The sequence below is a fragment of the Lithohypha guttulata genome (assembly GCF_036872675.1).
Source record: "Lithohypha guttulata strain CCFEE 5908 chromosome Unknown scaffold_9, whole genome shotgun sequence".
Lineage (NCBI taxonomy): Eukaryota > Fungi > Ascomycota > Eurotiomycetes > Chaetothyriales > Trichomeriaceae > Lithohypha > Lithohypha guttulata.
Genome location: NW_027042758.1, coordinates 286,701 through 303,686, shown reverse-complemented (window position 1 = coordinate 303,686; position 16,986 = coordinate 286,701). Strand labels below are relative to the sequence as shown.

The window sequence follows — 16,986 nt, the reverse complement described above, 5'->3', positions numbered from 1 at the left end:
GATGGTCAACGTGGTATTTACGATACAGCCTCGGTGTGTACATAGTCAATCAACCATCTTGGTGAATACTTCATAGTTCAACAAATTAAGTCATTGTTTGTTCGCAACGTCCAACTCAAAAGCTACGACTACATTCCTTTACGTTCTCTCAAACCTTTCGACCCATGCTGTGCCCTTGCATCCTCATGCACGTTTGACTTTGGCTATGCCTGCCTTTTGAGGCAATCCGCTCCCGTACACCTGGGACACTAAGCGAATTAACTATACCACATTCACAATGAGGCGTTCACGATGTGTCGGCTACCCCAGATCCTTGCACCTATCGGAAATTTGGCCCGACGTGGTGTGACCCTACGGTTGTGAGATACCGTAGTGGAAGATAAAGATTGCCTTGGCTTGATAGTGTAGTGAGGCGATTGAGGCAAGCCATTTGCAAGGTCTACACAGTGCCACTTCTCGGATGCTTCAGACTTCCGTTGAGCAGAGTACACACTGAAGAATAACCATCTACTCTAGCTAAGGAGGTTCGCCAATATGCAGCTTGCCGTCCAACATGGTTCTCATGCGAACCATACGCATACATCCCATCACCACGACGTGCAAAGCTGCCTCTGCTCTGACCTACCATACATTCAGTCTTGAGCCGACAAGAAAATAGGTACAAGCGTGCCTGCGAACCCGCCTGATTGTTGGTTACGAAATAATTAACTCTAGTTGTGCTGCCCGTTTCTCGCCGACAGCAAGCATCGTGGCCTCGCAGATGGATAGTAATTGCACCTTCACCCGCCGTCAAGAGCATGTACAAGTGAGCTGAATTCCGATAGGTTGTCGACAAGAGCTGGGCACGAAGGCAGGCAAGAGGCCGTGCATATGGCGGTTGTGTTGGCTGGTGGTCGACAGAAAAGCTCGAGGTAGAATACTATTGAATGCAGGAATGAAGCGACGAATGGTGACTTTTTCGATTGCTGATGCCTCTGCTGTCGAAGGCTCAACTGGATGCACCAGTTTCAAAGAAAGCTGACGCGGCAATGTCCCATGAAAATGCATACCTTCTGTGTCATAAGTTGTGGTCATAGAGTGTTTGTACGCGAACTTCCTTTCAGCTGTTTCTGCGATTCAGGCAGGACTCCATAGCCTCGACAAGCCATAGGAATCGCATATCCTGTCACTACGTATCTGTAGTTGTCCAGATCAAGTCGACAACCATGTCTAACGCCCTTTCGGTCATCGTTGGCGCTGGCTCAAACACATTTGCACAAGCCAGGGCATTGTATGTTCCATACCCATGACTAGAAAAGTCCAGAGTTGTGCGATGGACAAGGTGGAATTTCAGACCTACAAATCCCAATTCATGAATTTCAAAAACTCAAAGCCGAAACTGCTTGGGCGACCAATCGGAACACCTTCCTTCTTAGTAATTTCGCTCTTTGTTTCACGCGACTGATCCGAGAGAGCAACCTGCATCTTGCAAAACGTCTGTCCAAGATTAACGCGTGACGCGCTGACTGGTACGACTGCTATGGGAAATCCACGTGGTCTAGAAGTCTGTGTCAAGGTCCTTCAATATGACAAGGACCAAACGTAGTGGACACAAAAAATCGACAGCTGGATGTGCGAATTGCAAGCGGAAACACATCAAGTGCGATGAGACTCGTCCTTCTTGTGTCAATTGTATCACTCAACAGCGTCGATGTCCCTATGAAGACGAATGCGGAGCAGTGGAGACAGCGACGCCCATTGACTCTTCGATTAGCGATTCACTTACGAGATCATCTTCTGGCCCCTCTCCTTCGAATTTGCCTGCCGTGCAGCTCAATCTCCCGTCTTCATGGTTCGGTCTGCCCTATGTAGAACTTCTGCAACAATGGCTGACAGAAACGCATCGGACCTACGTCTTCAACGACGAGCATGCCAAGATCTACGGCTCAACGACACTCAACCATGCACTAGCGTTCCCTTTCCTCTTGCATGGAATTCTTGCAAATGCTGCTTTGCACTTGAGTATGAAGCATCCGGGCAGAAAGGTATTATATCGACAGCACGCTGATGACCTCCTTGTTCAGGCTTTGCATGAGTTCAATGCTACCTTGCCAAGTCTCGATGCAAACTCGATTGTCGCAGCATTCCTCTTCAGCAACATTACTAGTGCTCATAGAATGACCAGATTCTTCTTATCACCTGCGACCAGTGTTGAAGAGTTCCTTGACCAGTTCGTGGAGTGCTTGCGAGTTTCACGTGGAGTCAACGTCGTGCTTGATGGCTGGTGGAGATATCTTCAAACCACCGAGCTGAAACCAATATTGCTGGTGGGCGACCAACTTGCGGCTGAGCAGGATCTCGACGGACGCATGCCGGAGTTTGACCTTGTTAGAAATCTTATCAGAGCTCTCGAATTGACAAACTCCTCTCAAACCACAAACACATATTTTGATTCGGTCCAGAAACTGCAACGATTCCACCATGTACAGCGCGCCCTCGACAGCCTCGACTTTAATCGATCGATTGCTTGGGTGTTCGCATGGCCAATGAATGTTTCTTTGGACTTGACAGATTTGCTTGAAGTGAGGAGACCCGAAGCGCTTGTAATACTGGCACATTATACTCCACTCCTGCATTGCCGCAGGTCTTGTTGGGCCATTGGAGCTGCTGGCGCGAGAATGTTTCAGATAATTGAATCATCTCTTAGTCTGAAATGGCAGCCTTGGTTGCAATACCCAAGAGGGGTTATCAACTCAGCTTGAACCGCACATACCGACTTCGAGGAATGTGGATCACTCCTGCTCAAGTTCGAAATAATGTTCCGAGAGAAGGAATGTTGGGCTTGTAATGAACAATACCATCATGCTGCGTCGAAGCATGCAAAGCAAGATCCGCTGCTGCCAAATGTTCTCGCTCCTTTCTGGATTGTCGCGTCTGTCGTGCTCCCTCCCATGACCAGCCACAGAGATGTTGACGCCGAGTAAGCTGAAAACGATCGAGCCAGGTTTTTCTGGCTGCCTGACCAAGACAACATGTGTTAGGCAATCATCTTTATTCGACAACCTGTAGATCGTTGCTGCACGGAAGAGAGCAATCGTGAAGTTAACAGGTGACAATTGCACGTTGCTTGTACCTGCGAGGTGATGGGGCAAAGCACGACCACATTGACCGAAGATGAGCCAGCACTGATCGTGGCTTCTTTGTGACTGGCAAGCTCGACTCCGCTTACGTGAAGTACGTTTGTGCCAACACGCGTGTTCAAACAAGACTCCACAATGTCCACGGCATCGTGCATACTGCATGCCCGCATTACGAATCTTTGCGAACGTCTTCCCACATTCCAGGGACATCTAACGGTAGATCTAGAACATCATCGAGATGGTAGAACTTGTCGAGTACCGCCAAGCCCTGCTCACTGTCATCTACGTTAAAGGATATGGCGACACGTAGCGAAACAGTACTGGTCGTCAGACTTGAAAAAGATCAAACACTATACCGTCCGGGAGACCTGGTTCGAGGAAACATACACCTAAGTTTGTCTAAGGACTCTCCTGTTGGTAGGGTCGATGTGTGCCTGACTGGATGCACCAGGTCAGTAATCAACCAGTCGAATGGCCAGTCAACTTCCACATTCAAAGGCGATGTAGAGCTGTTCCGTGTTGCAAAGAACCTACACGACGGCCATTACACGCACAAAAGTGGGTCGCTCGAATGGCCTTTCGAGCTCGAGATACCTGTGGGATATAGCTGTCCAGATACGAGCAACAGATGGAGGCCACGAGAAGGGTTTCTTCCGACTACTGATAGGTCAGAAACAACCAATTTGATACCTCCGTTCAAGTTCTCGCATTCGACGGCAGGCAAGTCTTGGTCCGTTTTTGTCGGATACTCGGTCGAGGCAACGGTCACAGAGCCCGCCGTACAGAAAGCCTTGAAGCCTAAGACTCAACGAGCTTCAACACCCATCAATATCCAGGCGCAATCAGCATCTATCCCAATCGATACAGATGGCCCTCGACAACGCCGTGGGACATCGACAGTTTTCACAGTCAAAACTCTAAAGCTATTACCCGAGCACAATCGCCCATTGACTATCATGCAGAAGACAAAATCTGTTCTTACACCATCCAAGCTGCCAAAGTTGACAATCGATTTTGACGTGTCTTATCCCGCAACTGTTCAGATGTATCATCATGACCCCTTACCATTCGTTATATCGGCATCTCCCAAGACTGATGCTGCGTCCACCACAGTTCAGCCGAGTATGGGGACGTTCTATCGCTATCCAACGTTGGAAGTTAAGCATGCTAAGCTCGTCTTGCGGGCATGCACGGCATGTCGCTGCCCATCAATATTGTCAGACGTATATGCAAGCATCACTCATGATATATCGCTGTTCGATCAGCACTTCACTGATATGTCTCTTTCGATGCGGTCGCTTGCTTGGGATCAAAAGAATGAAGTTGAGGAAGAAGTGCCAAATTGCATAGACCTTGGCAAAGAGTTCAACATACTCATCACAAACGATACGATATTTGGGAAGAACGAAACGAAGACGAAAGGATCTAGGAGTCGAGTGATCAACCAAAGTTCTGTCAGCCCCTCTTTCTCAACCTATAATATATCGAGGAGCTACATCCTATGCTGGGTCATCGATCTCGAATGTGCAGGTGAGAAAATTGTTCTGAAAGGTAGAAGCACAGAAGAGGTTACTGTGCTGGGGCCAGCAGGATCAAAGGCTGAAGAGGGTCTATTTGATGATTACTGGATCGTGGCACCTGAAGATAATGGGGATTTCGAACATAACGAGATGGACAATAGATCATTAAGCAGGGACGTATTACCCGCTTACAGCGAGTTGAACCAGGTAAAGGATAGCCCTATGGTCCAAGCAGCATCAGAGAAACTATGCAGATAGACAAGCTGTGAACTTAATGTCTCTCGTGAGGGATACCCAGAATTGTCCATATTGATAGTCCAGCGTCAATTGTGAATCATTTTACACATACAAATTCGACCCTTTCGTTGCTGTACCTTACTCAAGATCTTCTATTTTACCACGTCTCCTCCCTGCACAACACAACCCAACACTCCCCATCAACCCACCAATCAACCATGTTACCATTTCAACCAATGCAAAGCCCAGTCCGGCCTTGAACCTCTCATCCCCACCTGCAATTGACTCTCCACCAAAAACGCCGGCAGCGGCCGCCCAGAGAACGACGAGTAGCCACTGGCCGACTAGTACCAGGATCACCCATCGTCTATGTGATGGTGGCGAGATCGTAAGATAGCACAGTAGTAGTGAGGCTGGAAGAGTGACGAGGTTCACTATGATTACATACACCTGTACATTGAACGAGTATCAGAAGGCATGAACGATAAGAGAAATGGCTCTGCTAGCAACGGAATTCAACTTACTGCAGCAGAGTGGCCGTCCGAGGTATTGTTGAACGATGCGCCAGCGAGGCCGAGAACGACGATGGCGCCCAAAATTTGAATTGCGTTGATAACAAGTGAGGGTATGTTGGATGGTGAGAGCGATTTCCAGTGGAGTTGGTTGGTCAGTCTATCCATTGCAGTTCAAGGATCAGTTGCTAGCAGAATAGACAAAGTGTAAGCTGAAGTGTTGAAGACGGTGTGCTTTGGAAGAGGATTGCCGTCATGCGCAAGTAGGTATAGAATATTTTTCAAGCGCAAGAACAACTCTTTGAGGGAAAATGCGACAAAAGATATGTGTCAGGAAGATTGCTAAGGTCTTCACTGCACAAACTTGACACCAGTAATTTTGCTGGGCCATGACCTTTGGTTACTGACTGGTGACGATCAAGTCGGTCGTCAGCAACAAAGGTCGAAACTTTGCTGGTCCTCTATCGAAGCGTACTCGCTCGCACGCATGGGCAAGTCGAACGTGAATGTGGATGTCAACCACCCTATTCCGGCAATGTCTTGCGTCTTTAAGCTTTGCGGGAGCTCAGCAGAATCGCAACACGCGTGTTGGAGAAAACCTCTGTCCAATCAGGATCGTAAACGGCACGATGCAGGCAACCAGGAAGGCCGACGCTGCGACACACTCCAGTGCGTTGATGGGAACGTATTGTGTTGTACATGGAGACGAAGATGGAAAAGACCGCACAAGATTGGCTATGGACCGACTTCATCGTTCCACACGCTGAGATGCCAACGATTGTGGTTGAACCTCTAAGCCTCTAGAGCTGGTTCATCGCGCTAATATTTGGTCGGAAGTGACCTCGCTCAGTGCTAAGTCGTAACGTACCCGACCAAAACGTTCTAAAACCTCCGCCAAGCGATTTCCATGCGACGGACAATTCCTCCTCGCCAACGACCACGAGGGATCGGTGCAAGATATTATATGGCATGGCATCGTAGTAGCTGTGCATGACCTGTTTACAGGCAGTCACTATGGCTTCGATCCACAAAAACATGGTGGGAACGGAAGGCAATGAGCTATGTCAACACGCAGGCTTTGGCAACAGGAATTCAGAGACGCCTCCCAGGCGGACTGCTCAGCTTTGTAACTCCTTCGATATTTTTTTTTGAAATGAGAAAAAACCACCCATCATAAAGACCTTCGTAAGCCCTTGAGACACAGTAACAATGCTTGAGGTTGGACTCCAAACAGACTTCGAGTCACAACTTTTAGAGATGATCACAAAGCAGAACGAGCTTGAAAGCTCTTGTGATCAAGAATGTGCCGCATAGTTCCAGTGCCTGATAGCACTCAGTCTCAGCTTTAAGTTCGACCTAACGAAATCTGTGTCTAGATACGATCACATTGCGAAGGGAGCAACATTGGCTTTGTTGGGAGAACAAAATTCTCGTTCTGCAAGTTGTGGATGGTGAGGCTCCAACGAGGTATCAGTCACCACCAAAAAGCCTCTGCAAGGCACCTCTCAATATGGGTAAAGATCTTTCGAACAGGACATTCGATTAGTATACTCTGGTAAGAGAACGTAGACGTTGTGTTCTTTGCCTGTTGCTATCAGTGCTTCAAATTTGATAACTGAGCACTGCATGGTAGCAATTGACTGTGCATACGTTTCAGGTCACGAACCTGGTCGTAGTCCTGCCACTGTGACGTGTTTCTGTTCGCTCTCATCACCGTAGCAGTTGCTTCTCGTGGCTCACAACGGGCTGGAGGCGGATGGCGCCCATCGAATGGGTGGCATGCCGGTCCTTGCAGGGTTCTTATCAACACTACACTTGTCTCTAGCCTTTGTTGAAGATGGATCGATATTTAACATGTGGTCTGGAGATATGGATTGATGGCAACCGAAGAGTGCTACCGGCGAAAGCCCCAATTTAAGACGCATCTTAATTCCATTCAATAGCCAGGGCCGGACCTCAAACTCGCTAAGCATTTTCAACTCAACTTAGCACGGGACTATGCACACACAGTCGATAGCTGGAGTTCAAGATCTGTGAGCTTTTTTGTCTCAGATGATGCGGTTTGGCATTTAGCTTCTATCAAACGCAACAACTCTCATCTTCTTCCATGAAGGGGTGTACGGATTTGTTCTCGATATTGATACGTATATAGGGGTTGGACAGCCGGTTTGGCGTTTACGGGGTCTCAAGATAGCAAGCATGTTTGGGGAGATATTGGAGCAAAAAGTGCAAACAATGTGATGGTTGGTGACAATACACTGCAGGTGAAAAAGATTTGTTAAACAACGTATGGTTGTAGTCTCACAGCGAGTATGTCAAGCTGCATAGAATTGCAGATGAAACTCGGACCTGAGGGATGACAATAGCTATCTGTGAATCAGGTGCAACACCAGAGCAGCAGACTCATCTATTCTCCGTGGATTGTTCACATATCTCCTAGCGGACTCGGCTGGAACGTGGACGCGCTAATTTAACCACTCGGATTCATCGTGCCACTGTTGATCACCATTGTTCTAGCGTGGAAACACAGACCTCAATATGCGCACTTGAAGCTCTTGTGATCATAGGTATTCCTAAACTCCAGAGTTCTCTCGCCCGGGTGCGAAGGAATATCTGTCTGCACCACAGTCCAGCTCTGGCAGTCTTTACCTGGGAAGAAGATGCAGGAGGTAGCTGGAGGTATCTGGATCGGAAATGGTTAGTCATGGACCGAATCTGTGCTGAGCTTGTACTTACATAGACATGATCGGGACGTGCACCTTCTGCCCAGGTGGGAGGCACCTCGTCCTCGACGTTGATGCACTTTCCTCGCCTCTCGGCAGGTATATCGACGCTGACAGAAAGATTTTCGAGCCACATAGTGATAGTGCGCAAGTTGGGGCTTTGGGATTTTGGATCTACAGGATCACCAAAAATATAATCGGTCTGGCAAGCTGATCTAGCTGTATGTAGGACGAGGACGAGGATTGTAGCTTTAAGAAGGTTGAGGAACATCTTGGCAAATCACAGGATTGACGGGCTTCTTGCTTGAAGACTCTCTGTAGGTTGAGGGACGAATTCTCTTGACTGGTTCGCGATCTTTTAGCGGTTTTAGAAAGATATTGTCTTCTGGTGATTAGAGATATTCATGCTGCGAAGTCCCGGAGGTCGAGCATATTATACTTTTCTCGAAAACCTGCCCGTCACCTAGGTTGCAAACGCGACAGACTAGACAGTGGACGATGGTGTAAACAATTTGACCTCGATGCCGCAAAACGTAAGTACAACTGGACCCGCCATTTAGTCAATACGTGCAACAAATGGTGATATCAAAGACAATAAACCGCAGAAAGAAAGAGGCGAGAAATGCATAGCCTTGTATTCCTAGCTCGAAGCTATTGGACCACCTCGCTTAGAAACAAGCGTCGAACTTGAGCAGTGTTAACAGCTATGCCTGAAAAGCCGCGAACATGAAGTAAAGTGCTCAATCCTCACTTAATGGAAGTAATCAAGTAGCCGCAGGGAGGCCAGCCCAGGTTGATGTCTCCCTTCCTCTGAGAGCTTAATCGCATTGTTGACACAGCCAGCATGCCGAAACCTGGGTCCTTGCCAACAAGAGTCTGCATCCAAGGACGTGATATGATGGATGTGAGTAAGTCACGCTTCAAGCAAATCTTGGTCCGATCAGCTATTCACCTCGATCCTCCTCTTGATGATATTTCGTGCTTCGCTCTCGGAAAGGTCAATCAGACCCATAGATTGCAATGCCTTGCGTGCAGACGCATTATCAGCGAATATTGCCCTCTCAGCTTGCCACAAACCCCATGCGCCGCCTTCTAGTGGTGCTTCGTTATTAGCGTCGGCATCGGCCTCATTCTCATCGACTTCAAAGTCCCAACCATCTCCATCTGTGTCAGAGACCTGAGAGCCTGAACCTGTAATCGGAAGTGATAGTAGTACGAGGGCGTCGTTGAGCTTGACGAAATGCCGTTGAGCCTCATCACGAAGCCTAATATTGGAGTCAATCGTCGAGCTGATAGCGAGCATGTCTCGTCTCAGCTGGTTTGCGCCCGCGGCAGAGAAACTGTTTCTCAAGACGAGACGATCGAGGATTTCTTCCTGAATGCTATGACAAAGTTGCTTTGCTACTCGCCGCAAAGCAGTAGGAGCAAGAACTTTGGCAACGAAGTCAAGCAGGGGTATCATGGTCTGGTTGAAGCTATCGAGAACTGAAGAAGGGGACAGTTGCATTAGATCGAAGGTGGTCATGGAAAGGGATGTCCAGATTGAGATGGCTTGAAAAGATTTGAGAGAATTGTGAGCATTGATCTGAAGAAGTCGCACAATCTCCGACTCGCTTTGTTCCCGTACTCGACGATAGGCACTTGCTGTCTCGTCAAATAGCGCACCAGTATGATTTTCGAGGATGTCATCAGTGTTTCTTATGGTAGATGATGTCTTTGAGGCAACCTCTTCAACACTAAGATCACGACCAACAGTACCATTGATGCCCTGATGCTGACTCGCTCGATCTTGTAATTCTTCCCACAGCTCGAGAAAAAATACATCGTCACTCCAGTCTGTCATCTTGCGCTCGAGGTATTCTGCGCTGCCAAAGATTTTGGCTAGGCTCTCCAGACCAGGCAATCCGAGAGCTTCACCTGCCGTGACACTTCCAGTTGCAAGGCGACCAGCCGTGTGTGATTGCGTCTGGTAGGTTCTGAAATGCTCGTGCAAGTACTGATGATACCTATCGAAGACGGCAAGCTGGATATCCATCAAGAACTTCATCTTTTGGCTGAAGGAGGAGATCATTCGATAACGCTCGGTGATCTTTTCAAGCAGGTCATTGATGCGAATTGCACCTTTGGTAGGTTTTGTACGGCCTTGCTCTACACCATCGTAATCAATGGATCTACTATCAGGATTGTCGATAATTTTGTCGTACCGAAGCAGGGCGAAATTCTTCTCGAGGTTGAGCCACGAATCAAAATAGCCGTGCGTCGTGAGCATATCCCAAGCCAAGCCTTTCCACTCACTCAGAGGGCCAGGGTACGGATTATAAGCCCAAAATTGTTGTAGTGTGGTGTCGAAAGACATCGTCTCGCGTACAAAGTGAGACATGAGTTGTGGTTGAGAGGTAAGATGTGGTAAGACTGACAGGCATTTCGCCGACAGCATAGGGAGTAGGGCCGAGATATAAGAGGATACAGCATCAGTGTAGACAAGATCCAGAGAATCATCATGCTGCACACGACTGTCCAATACTGGTTGCAACAGGTCTGTCACCAGGCCATTGTGTTGGTCGAGAAGGCCCAAGACGTGAGCGAAGAAGTACTCGGGTTTGTCCAGTTTGTTCGTCGGCTTGTCTCCGTAGAAGTGGTACCTGAAACGTTGAGCCAAAGGGGATACCATAACGGAAAGTGGAAGAAGAACAATTGGCTCTTGCAGATTCTGCCTGGATGAATCAGCATGAGCACGAAGTAATCGTGGCTCTTGTAGTTGCAACAAAAGCTTGGCCTGTTTCGACCAATCTTCGACCAAGGGTTGTAACAAGGCCACTTCTTTGGCAGGCCATTTCATCTTGTCGAGTGTTTTTCGCAAAGCATTTTCTAAATCATGCTTGATCGACTGATACAGGGCCTCAGCTATGTTGGAGAGATGCAGCACCAGCTGAGAAGCAGCCCCCTCAGCAGCAGACTGAGCATCCTCCACATCATAGACTAGACGTTGCAGAGACTGATATGCTTGTATAGCTCTTTCGGGATTGGAAGGCAGACTGGAGCGAGCCTGATCTTCTAGCCGTCCGGCATGCTGTAAAGTTGTCACATATTGCTCTGCTATCTCGATTCTTCGAAGTTTTTGCAGAGGCTCGTCCAATTTCCGGATAGCATCGTCGCTGACCTCCGACTGAGTGATGATCTGAATTCTTCTTGTGAGGTCAGTCTGATCGGCTTGCTGTCGGCTTGCTCGATCACTTAGCGATGTTTTCTCCTCCTCGAAGACTCGTTCGGCATGCCTATGGTCTTCCTTCGCCTTGACCAATTGTTCTTTCAGTAATGTCTGCTGTTCTTGGATCTTCGCAAGTAGACTGTCGATGTTCTCGAGGTCTGATATGCTCTGGAATTGATCGTTGAGGTAGTCCTGCACCCTCGTGCTAGTGTCTGTATTGACTCGAGCGATAGTAGTCGCCATTCTGAACCTTCATGCGGTTCTAGAAGGGTGAAGCCGCACGTGCCGTGCTGCGAAAGTGGCATGTTCGCTTTTTGTGGGATGCCAATGACCTCGGTGTTGACCGGCTAAAAAGCGACTGAATCGACGACAACGGCAACTTGTTGGCTTCGGTCACGCTTTCCTTTGGGCGTGCAAGCTATGACGCGTAAAGGGGTACGCGACGCGTCGATGACATCGTTAGCAGTCGCAGGTGGACGATCTTGAAGCCAGTCTTTCTCCCAGACCAAGGGCAGCATGTAGCAGCAGCAACAAGCATCGGCCGTAGTGCTGGTCCCGAAATACATTCGAACATGGAAAGCCCGAAGAAGAGGCGCAAGAACAACGATTCCAAGCCAGTGGCAGTTTCTTCCAGAAGTCTTCATTCCTTCTTCGGCAAACAAAATTCTACACCCGATGCGAAACAGAACGGGAATAGCAAGTTTGTTGACAAGCTTCGAAGTCCAGGAGACAATGTGATCTCGGATGAGGAATTAGCCAGGCAGTTGCAGGAGCAATGGCAAGAAGAGGACAGAAGAGCAGAAGCACGAACTAATGAAGCCATCCAAGAGGTTTCAGCCCAGCAGGTCACCGCTCACCAAAGCACGACTACATCTGCCGAGAATGCGCACAACACAGGGACAGACGAAGCGACTTTCGCAGTTTCTGCACCCGAACCAGCACCACAACCGCTCCAGGAACATGGAAAGAACGCTGCAGGAAACAAGAGCGTTCTGAGCCTGCAATCGACAGGCGCAGCTGAAGATACAGTTACCCAGAACATTCCCTTCGACCAAAGTCCCTTCACCTTTCGACCCTCAGACTACCTGCCAGATTTGAAGAGACATTGGGCTGCAGATGGGGGTGATGCTTCATACGCTCTTCTGACCAGGTGTTTCATCTTGATCAATGCCACCACTAGCCGCATCAAGACCGTCGACACTCTGGTCAATTGTCTGAGATTGCTGATTGAGGGTGACCCTGAAAGTCTTCTTCCGGCAGTTTGGCTAGCCACAAATTCAATATCACCACCCTACATTTCTCTCGAGCTGGGCCTAGGTGGATCAGCTATCTCAAAAGCACTGAAGAAGGTGTGTGCGCTTGACAATGCTGGTCTTAAGAGTTTGTACGATAAATATGGTGATGCTGGTGATGTCGCTTTTGAGGCCAAGAAGCGCCAGAGCTTTACCCTGCGGAAGCCCAAACCACTTTCCATCAAAATCGTATATCAGTTGCTGGTCAAAATCGCCACTAGCAAGGGTCAAGGCAGTGTTGAGCAGAAACAGCGCTTTGTCGAAAGGCTAGTTCAAGATGCTCGCGGAGCTGAAGAGAGCAGGTATATTGTGCGTACCTTAGTCCAGCACCTCCGGATCGGCGCAGTGAAGACCACAATGCTGATTGCTCTTGCCAGAGCCTTCACCCTGGCTCGACCTTCTGGTGCCCACTTTCCAATACGTGACACTGCTGAACTCGGCAAATTGAAAAAGGAGGACCTTGCACCGATCTGGGCCAAAGTGGAAGAAACTGTCAAGACATGCTTTGCGAGAAGACCCAACTACAATGATCTGGTCGCAGCACTCCTTGAGATTGGTGTCTGTGAAGAACTTCTAATCCGCTGCAATTTGACTATGCACGTGCCCCTACGCCCTATGTTGGGTAGTATTACCAGAGATCTATCCGAAATGCTGACCAAGTTACAAGGTCGCGACTTTAGTTGCGAATACAAGTACGATGGACAACGAGCTCAAGTACATTGCGACGAGAACGGAAAAGTCTCTATATTCTCCCGACACCTAGAGGCCATGACCGACAAGTATCCAGACTTGGTCGCTCTTGTGCCTGAGGTACGTGGAGAGGGTGTCTCGAGCTTCATCCTTGAAGGCGAAGTGGTAGCCGTCGATCAGCAAACAGGAGACCTGAAGACTTTTCAAACTTTGACCAATCGGGCAAGGAAGGACGTCGAAATTGGAACTATTCAAGTCAATGTCTGCCTCTTTGCTTTCGATCTTATGTACCTGAATGGAGAGCCGCTCCTCAACCGTCCTTTTCGAGAAAGAAGAGGCTTGCTTCGCAATATGTTTATCGAGAAGCAGTATAGATTTACCTGGGTCAAGAGCATAGATGCCACATCTCAAGATTCGGAAACAGTACAAGAATTCCTCAAATCAGCCATAGACATCAAATGTGAAGGTATTATGGTCAAAGTTCTCGACAACCTACCCAATCCAGATTTGATCACGGAAGATATGGAGAATTACGACGCACTGAAACAAGAGCTCAAACCGCCACCTACGCCTTCCAGGGGTACGCCATCCAAGAAAGGCAGAAAGAAGACACAAGACGAGAAAGAGGAGGAGAAGAAGTCTGGTGCGCGTCGCAAAGCCCTTCTGTCAACCTATGAGCCTGATAAGAGGCTTGATTCCTGGCTCAAGGTCAAGAAAGACTACGACTCAACTGTCTTCGACACCATTGACCTTATTCCTGTTGCGGCTTGGCATGGTCAAGGTCGAAAAGCAAATTGGTGGTCTCCTATCCTGCTCGCCTGTCGTAATCCTGAGACGGGCTCACTGGAAGTCGTCACAAAGTGCATCAGTGGTTTCAGCGACAAGTTCTACAAGGAAAACAAGGAGAAATATTCCGAGGACGGTGAGAACACTACGAAAACCAAACCTAGCTACATCGAGTACAGTGGTGGTCACCCTGCTGTATGGTTCGAGCCGCAAGAGGTCTGGGAGATGGCATTTGCTGATATTACGTTGAGTCCGGTCTACACGGCCGCTATCGGCCTTGTCAGTGAGGATAGAGGGCTGAGTATGAGATTTCCCCGCTTCTTGAAGGTCAGAGAAGACAAGAGTATTGATGAGGCTAGCACGAATGATTTCTTGGCAGGACTATATCGCAAGCAAGAAGAGAAATTAAAGATTGAAGGAAAACCTTCTGCAAATGACGTTGATGGTGAAGAAGATGTATGAGGTAAATAACAGTCGCTCTCGTGTATGTTAGATATTACCAGCGCCATTTTCTGCTGCGGAATCGAAATTTCACAAGTCACTTCTTGCCTGAAATTTCAAAAAAGGTGTTACAATCCTCAAACACATGAGTTCCTGCTACTAGATATCCATCCATCGCCTTGTCCAGCACAGTTACCTACGAACCAGGCAGAGACGTCTGCTGCCTCACTAAGATTCTAACGACGCTATGACATGAGCTCCCTGCCTTCTACTGTTACTCTCGCACGAATCAACGCACCAACAGGAGATAGTGCCAAAATCCATCGTCCCATATTCTGCTCGCTGCAACAGAATGCACCACCTGCTGTTACCATACCGATGCACTAGAGGCCTGCAAACCACAGCCTGCCAGGCGTAAACTCGCCGTCTTGAATACAGGTGATCCTGTTGAAAGACAACTCCGTACACCATGACGATCGCAACGTTCTGGATGTCAGTATTTGGATCGATACTTTAGGCTGACCCAATGTCAATCAAGATCTTGATCGACTGATAGGGGTGCCCATCATGGCTCAAGAATCCTCACAGAAGTACTGGCATTTCTCGCGTCATCCCGCTGCTAACGACAGGCTCGCCTGGCAGTTCCGACGACTGATGGATGCATTTGCTCAATTTCGCCCAGGCTATTTGCACAGCCTCACATGTGAGCAGGAGTGGTAACCGGAAAGCGGGTTTACTGCCGTGCGCCAGCACCAAAGTTCAGCTATGTCAACCACAAAGCCCTCAACCATGGAAGGTGCTCGTCATGTCCGATGGCGAATGTGCAAGGAGGCACGAAGATGCGATTAAAGTGGTCAATGAGTAAACAAGGCTGATGCTCGAATGTATCTCATATCTACCTTGACGAAGACAGTCATCAACCAAGAATTTAACGTTGAATGGGCAGGTCTTTCCTGAAGACCCTAGTCACCATGAAAGTCGCAGAGGAAACGGCTCATCCGAGAGTTAGAAAGGGACGTCAAGAGTACTTCGAGAGCATGTCCGATTCGGCCGAGTACCAGACCTAACATACAGAGTCCGTCATGGCGATAGAACGACAAACAGCTTCGATGCGATTCTACGGAAAGGGCTAAGAACAAAGAAGTGGTCACTCGAAGTAAGGATACGTGGTACTTTGTCTGTGCAGTGTGCTAGCCTCTGATCAGATGACTTGATGCCACCCAATCTGCGTCTTGAGCGGAAGTGATGCCGGCTAGAAGATTCATAGTAAATGCAAGCCAACCTCAGTTGCAGGGACCGAGCCGATCGAAGTTGTGGCGCCATGGACGAGGTCAGCCGACCCTGCAGGATAATGCCTCCCGTCAGCAGCATCTCAGTGTGAGCGAACAAAAGGCTCTGCTGGAGTATGTGCTCCGCATGGCTGACCGAGGCTATTCTCTACCAGTCAAGTCCTTACGCACCTTGGCCGTGGTCATCGCTCGTCGCCGCATCTTAACTAGTGATAAGGTTCCTGCACCATCCGAGATCAGTCCGCCCAGCAAGAAATGGCCACGAGCCCCCTACCAGCGTCATCCAGAACTGCAGGCCAAGCGATTACGACCGCTAGACTGGGCGAGACACGATGTCAATATCTATGACAAGATGGTAGCATGTTTTGACGTGATTGGAAAATGGTTAGAGAAGCAAGATGTACTCTCGGAGAATATATACAACATGGATGAAACAGGCACGCAATTAAGCGCGTCAAGCGCGCTCAAGATGCTAGTGCGGCATGGAGACACCCACCAGCATCGTGGAGCTGGAGTTAAGCGAACCATGATCACCACTATCGAGTGCATCTCGGCTGACGGCGGAGCTCTTGATCCACTCATCATTTGGCCTGCGAATACCTATTGTAGCACGTGGACGGTGCATGCTCAGCTAGGATGGCATTTTCCCTGTTCCAAAATAGGATACACAGATACCGCGATCAGCTTGCACTGGATGTAGAAAGTGTTTGACCCATCTACTCGTGAGCGAGCTCAGGGTCGACCACGAGTCTTGCTCAACGATGGCTTTGGCACCCACGAGTCGCTGGAGTTGCTCAGGTTCTGCTTCGAGCATAACATCGTCCTGCGTCGTCTGCCATCTCACACCTCGCACAAGCTGCAAGCCTGTGATGTCGGCTTATTTGGACCACTTAAGCTGGCCTATCGCGAGCAAGTAGAACAATTGTATCGTGGCGGTGCCAATACAGTCACGAAAGCACACCTTTCCCTTCTCTACGCGCGTGCACGTTATGCCATCTTTACCACTCGGAACATTAAATAAATCTAGCTGGTCCAGAGTCAGATTAGTACCCTTCAACCCCAACCGCGTTTCACACGAGGCTAGAAAGTCTCAGCCTACCAACGATGTCATCGTGTAGACCATCGACGCGCCACTAGCACCTGCTACATAGTCTGAAGTATTGCTCTGT

At 48.8% G+C, this 16,986-nt stretch overlaps 3 protein-coding genes across 3 annotated transcripts; 1 reads left to right on the top strand and 2 right to left on the bottom strand.

Moving 5' to 3' along the window:
- Positions 1-7,921: 7,921 nt before the first annotated feature.
- LTR64_008446 (uncharacterized protein) lies at positions 7,922-8,247 on the bottom strand (the record flags this gene model as incomplete). Its single annotated transcript, XM_064902759.1, has 2 exons — positions 7,922-8,071; positions 8,125-8,247. The coding sequence occupies 2 exons, from the start codon at positions 8,245-8,247 to the stop codon at positions 7,922-7,924; spliced, it is 273 nt and encodes a 90-aa protein (XP_064750898.1).
- An 804-nt stretch (positions 8,248-9,051) lies between these two features.
- LTR64_008445 (uncharacterized protein) lies at positions 9,052-11,562 on the bottom strand (the record flags this gene model as incomplete). The annotated part of the gene is made up of 1 exon (XM_064902758.1): positions 9,052-11,562. One exon carries the CDS (start codon positions 11,560-11,562, stop codon positions 9,052-9,054), a length of 2,511 nt encoding a protein of 836 aa, XP_064750897.1.
- A 329-nt stretch (positions 11,563-11,891) lies between these two features.
- On the top strand, positions 11,892-14,549 carry LTR64_008444 (uncharacterized protein; the record flags this gene model as incomplete). The annotated part of the gene is made up of 1 exon (XM_064902757.1): positions 11,892-14,549. The coding sequence occupies one exon, from the start codon at positions 11,892-11,894 to the stop codon at positions 14,547-14,549; it is 2,658 nt and encodes an 885-aa protein (XP_064750896.1).
- Positions 14,550-16,986: the final 2,437 nt, after the last annotated feature.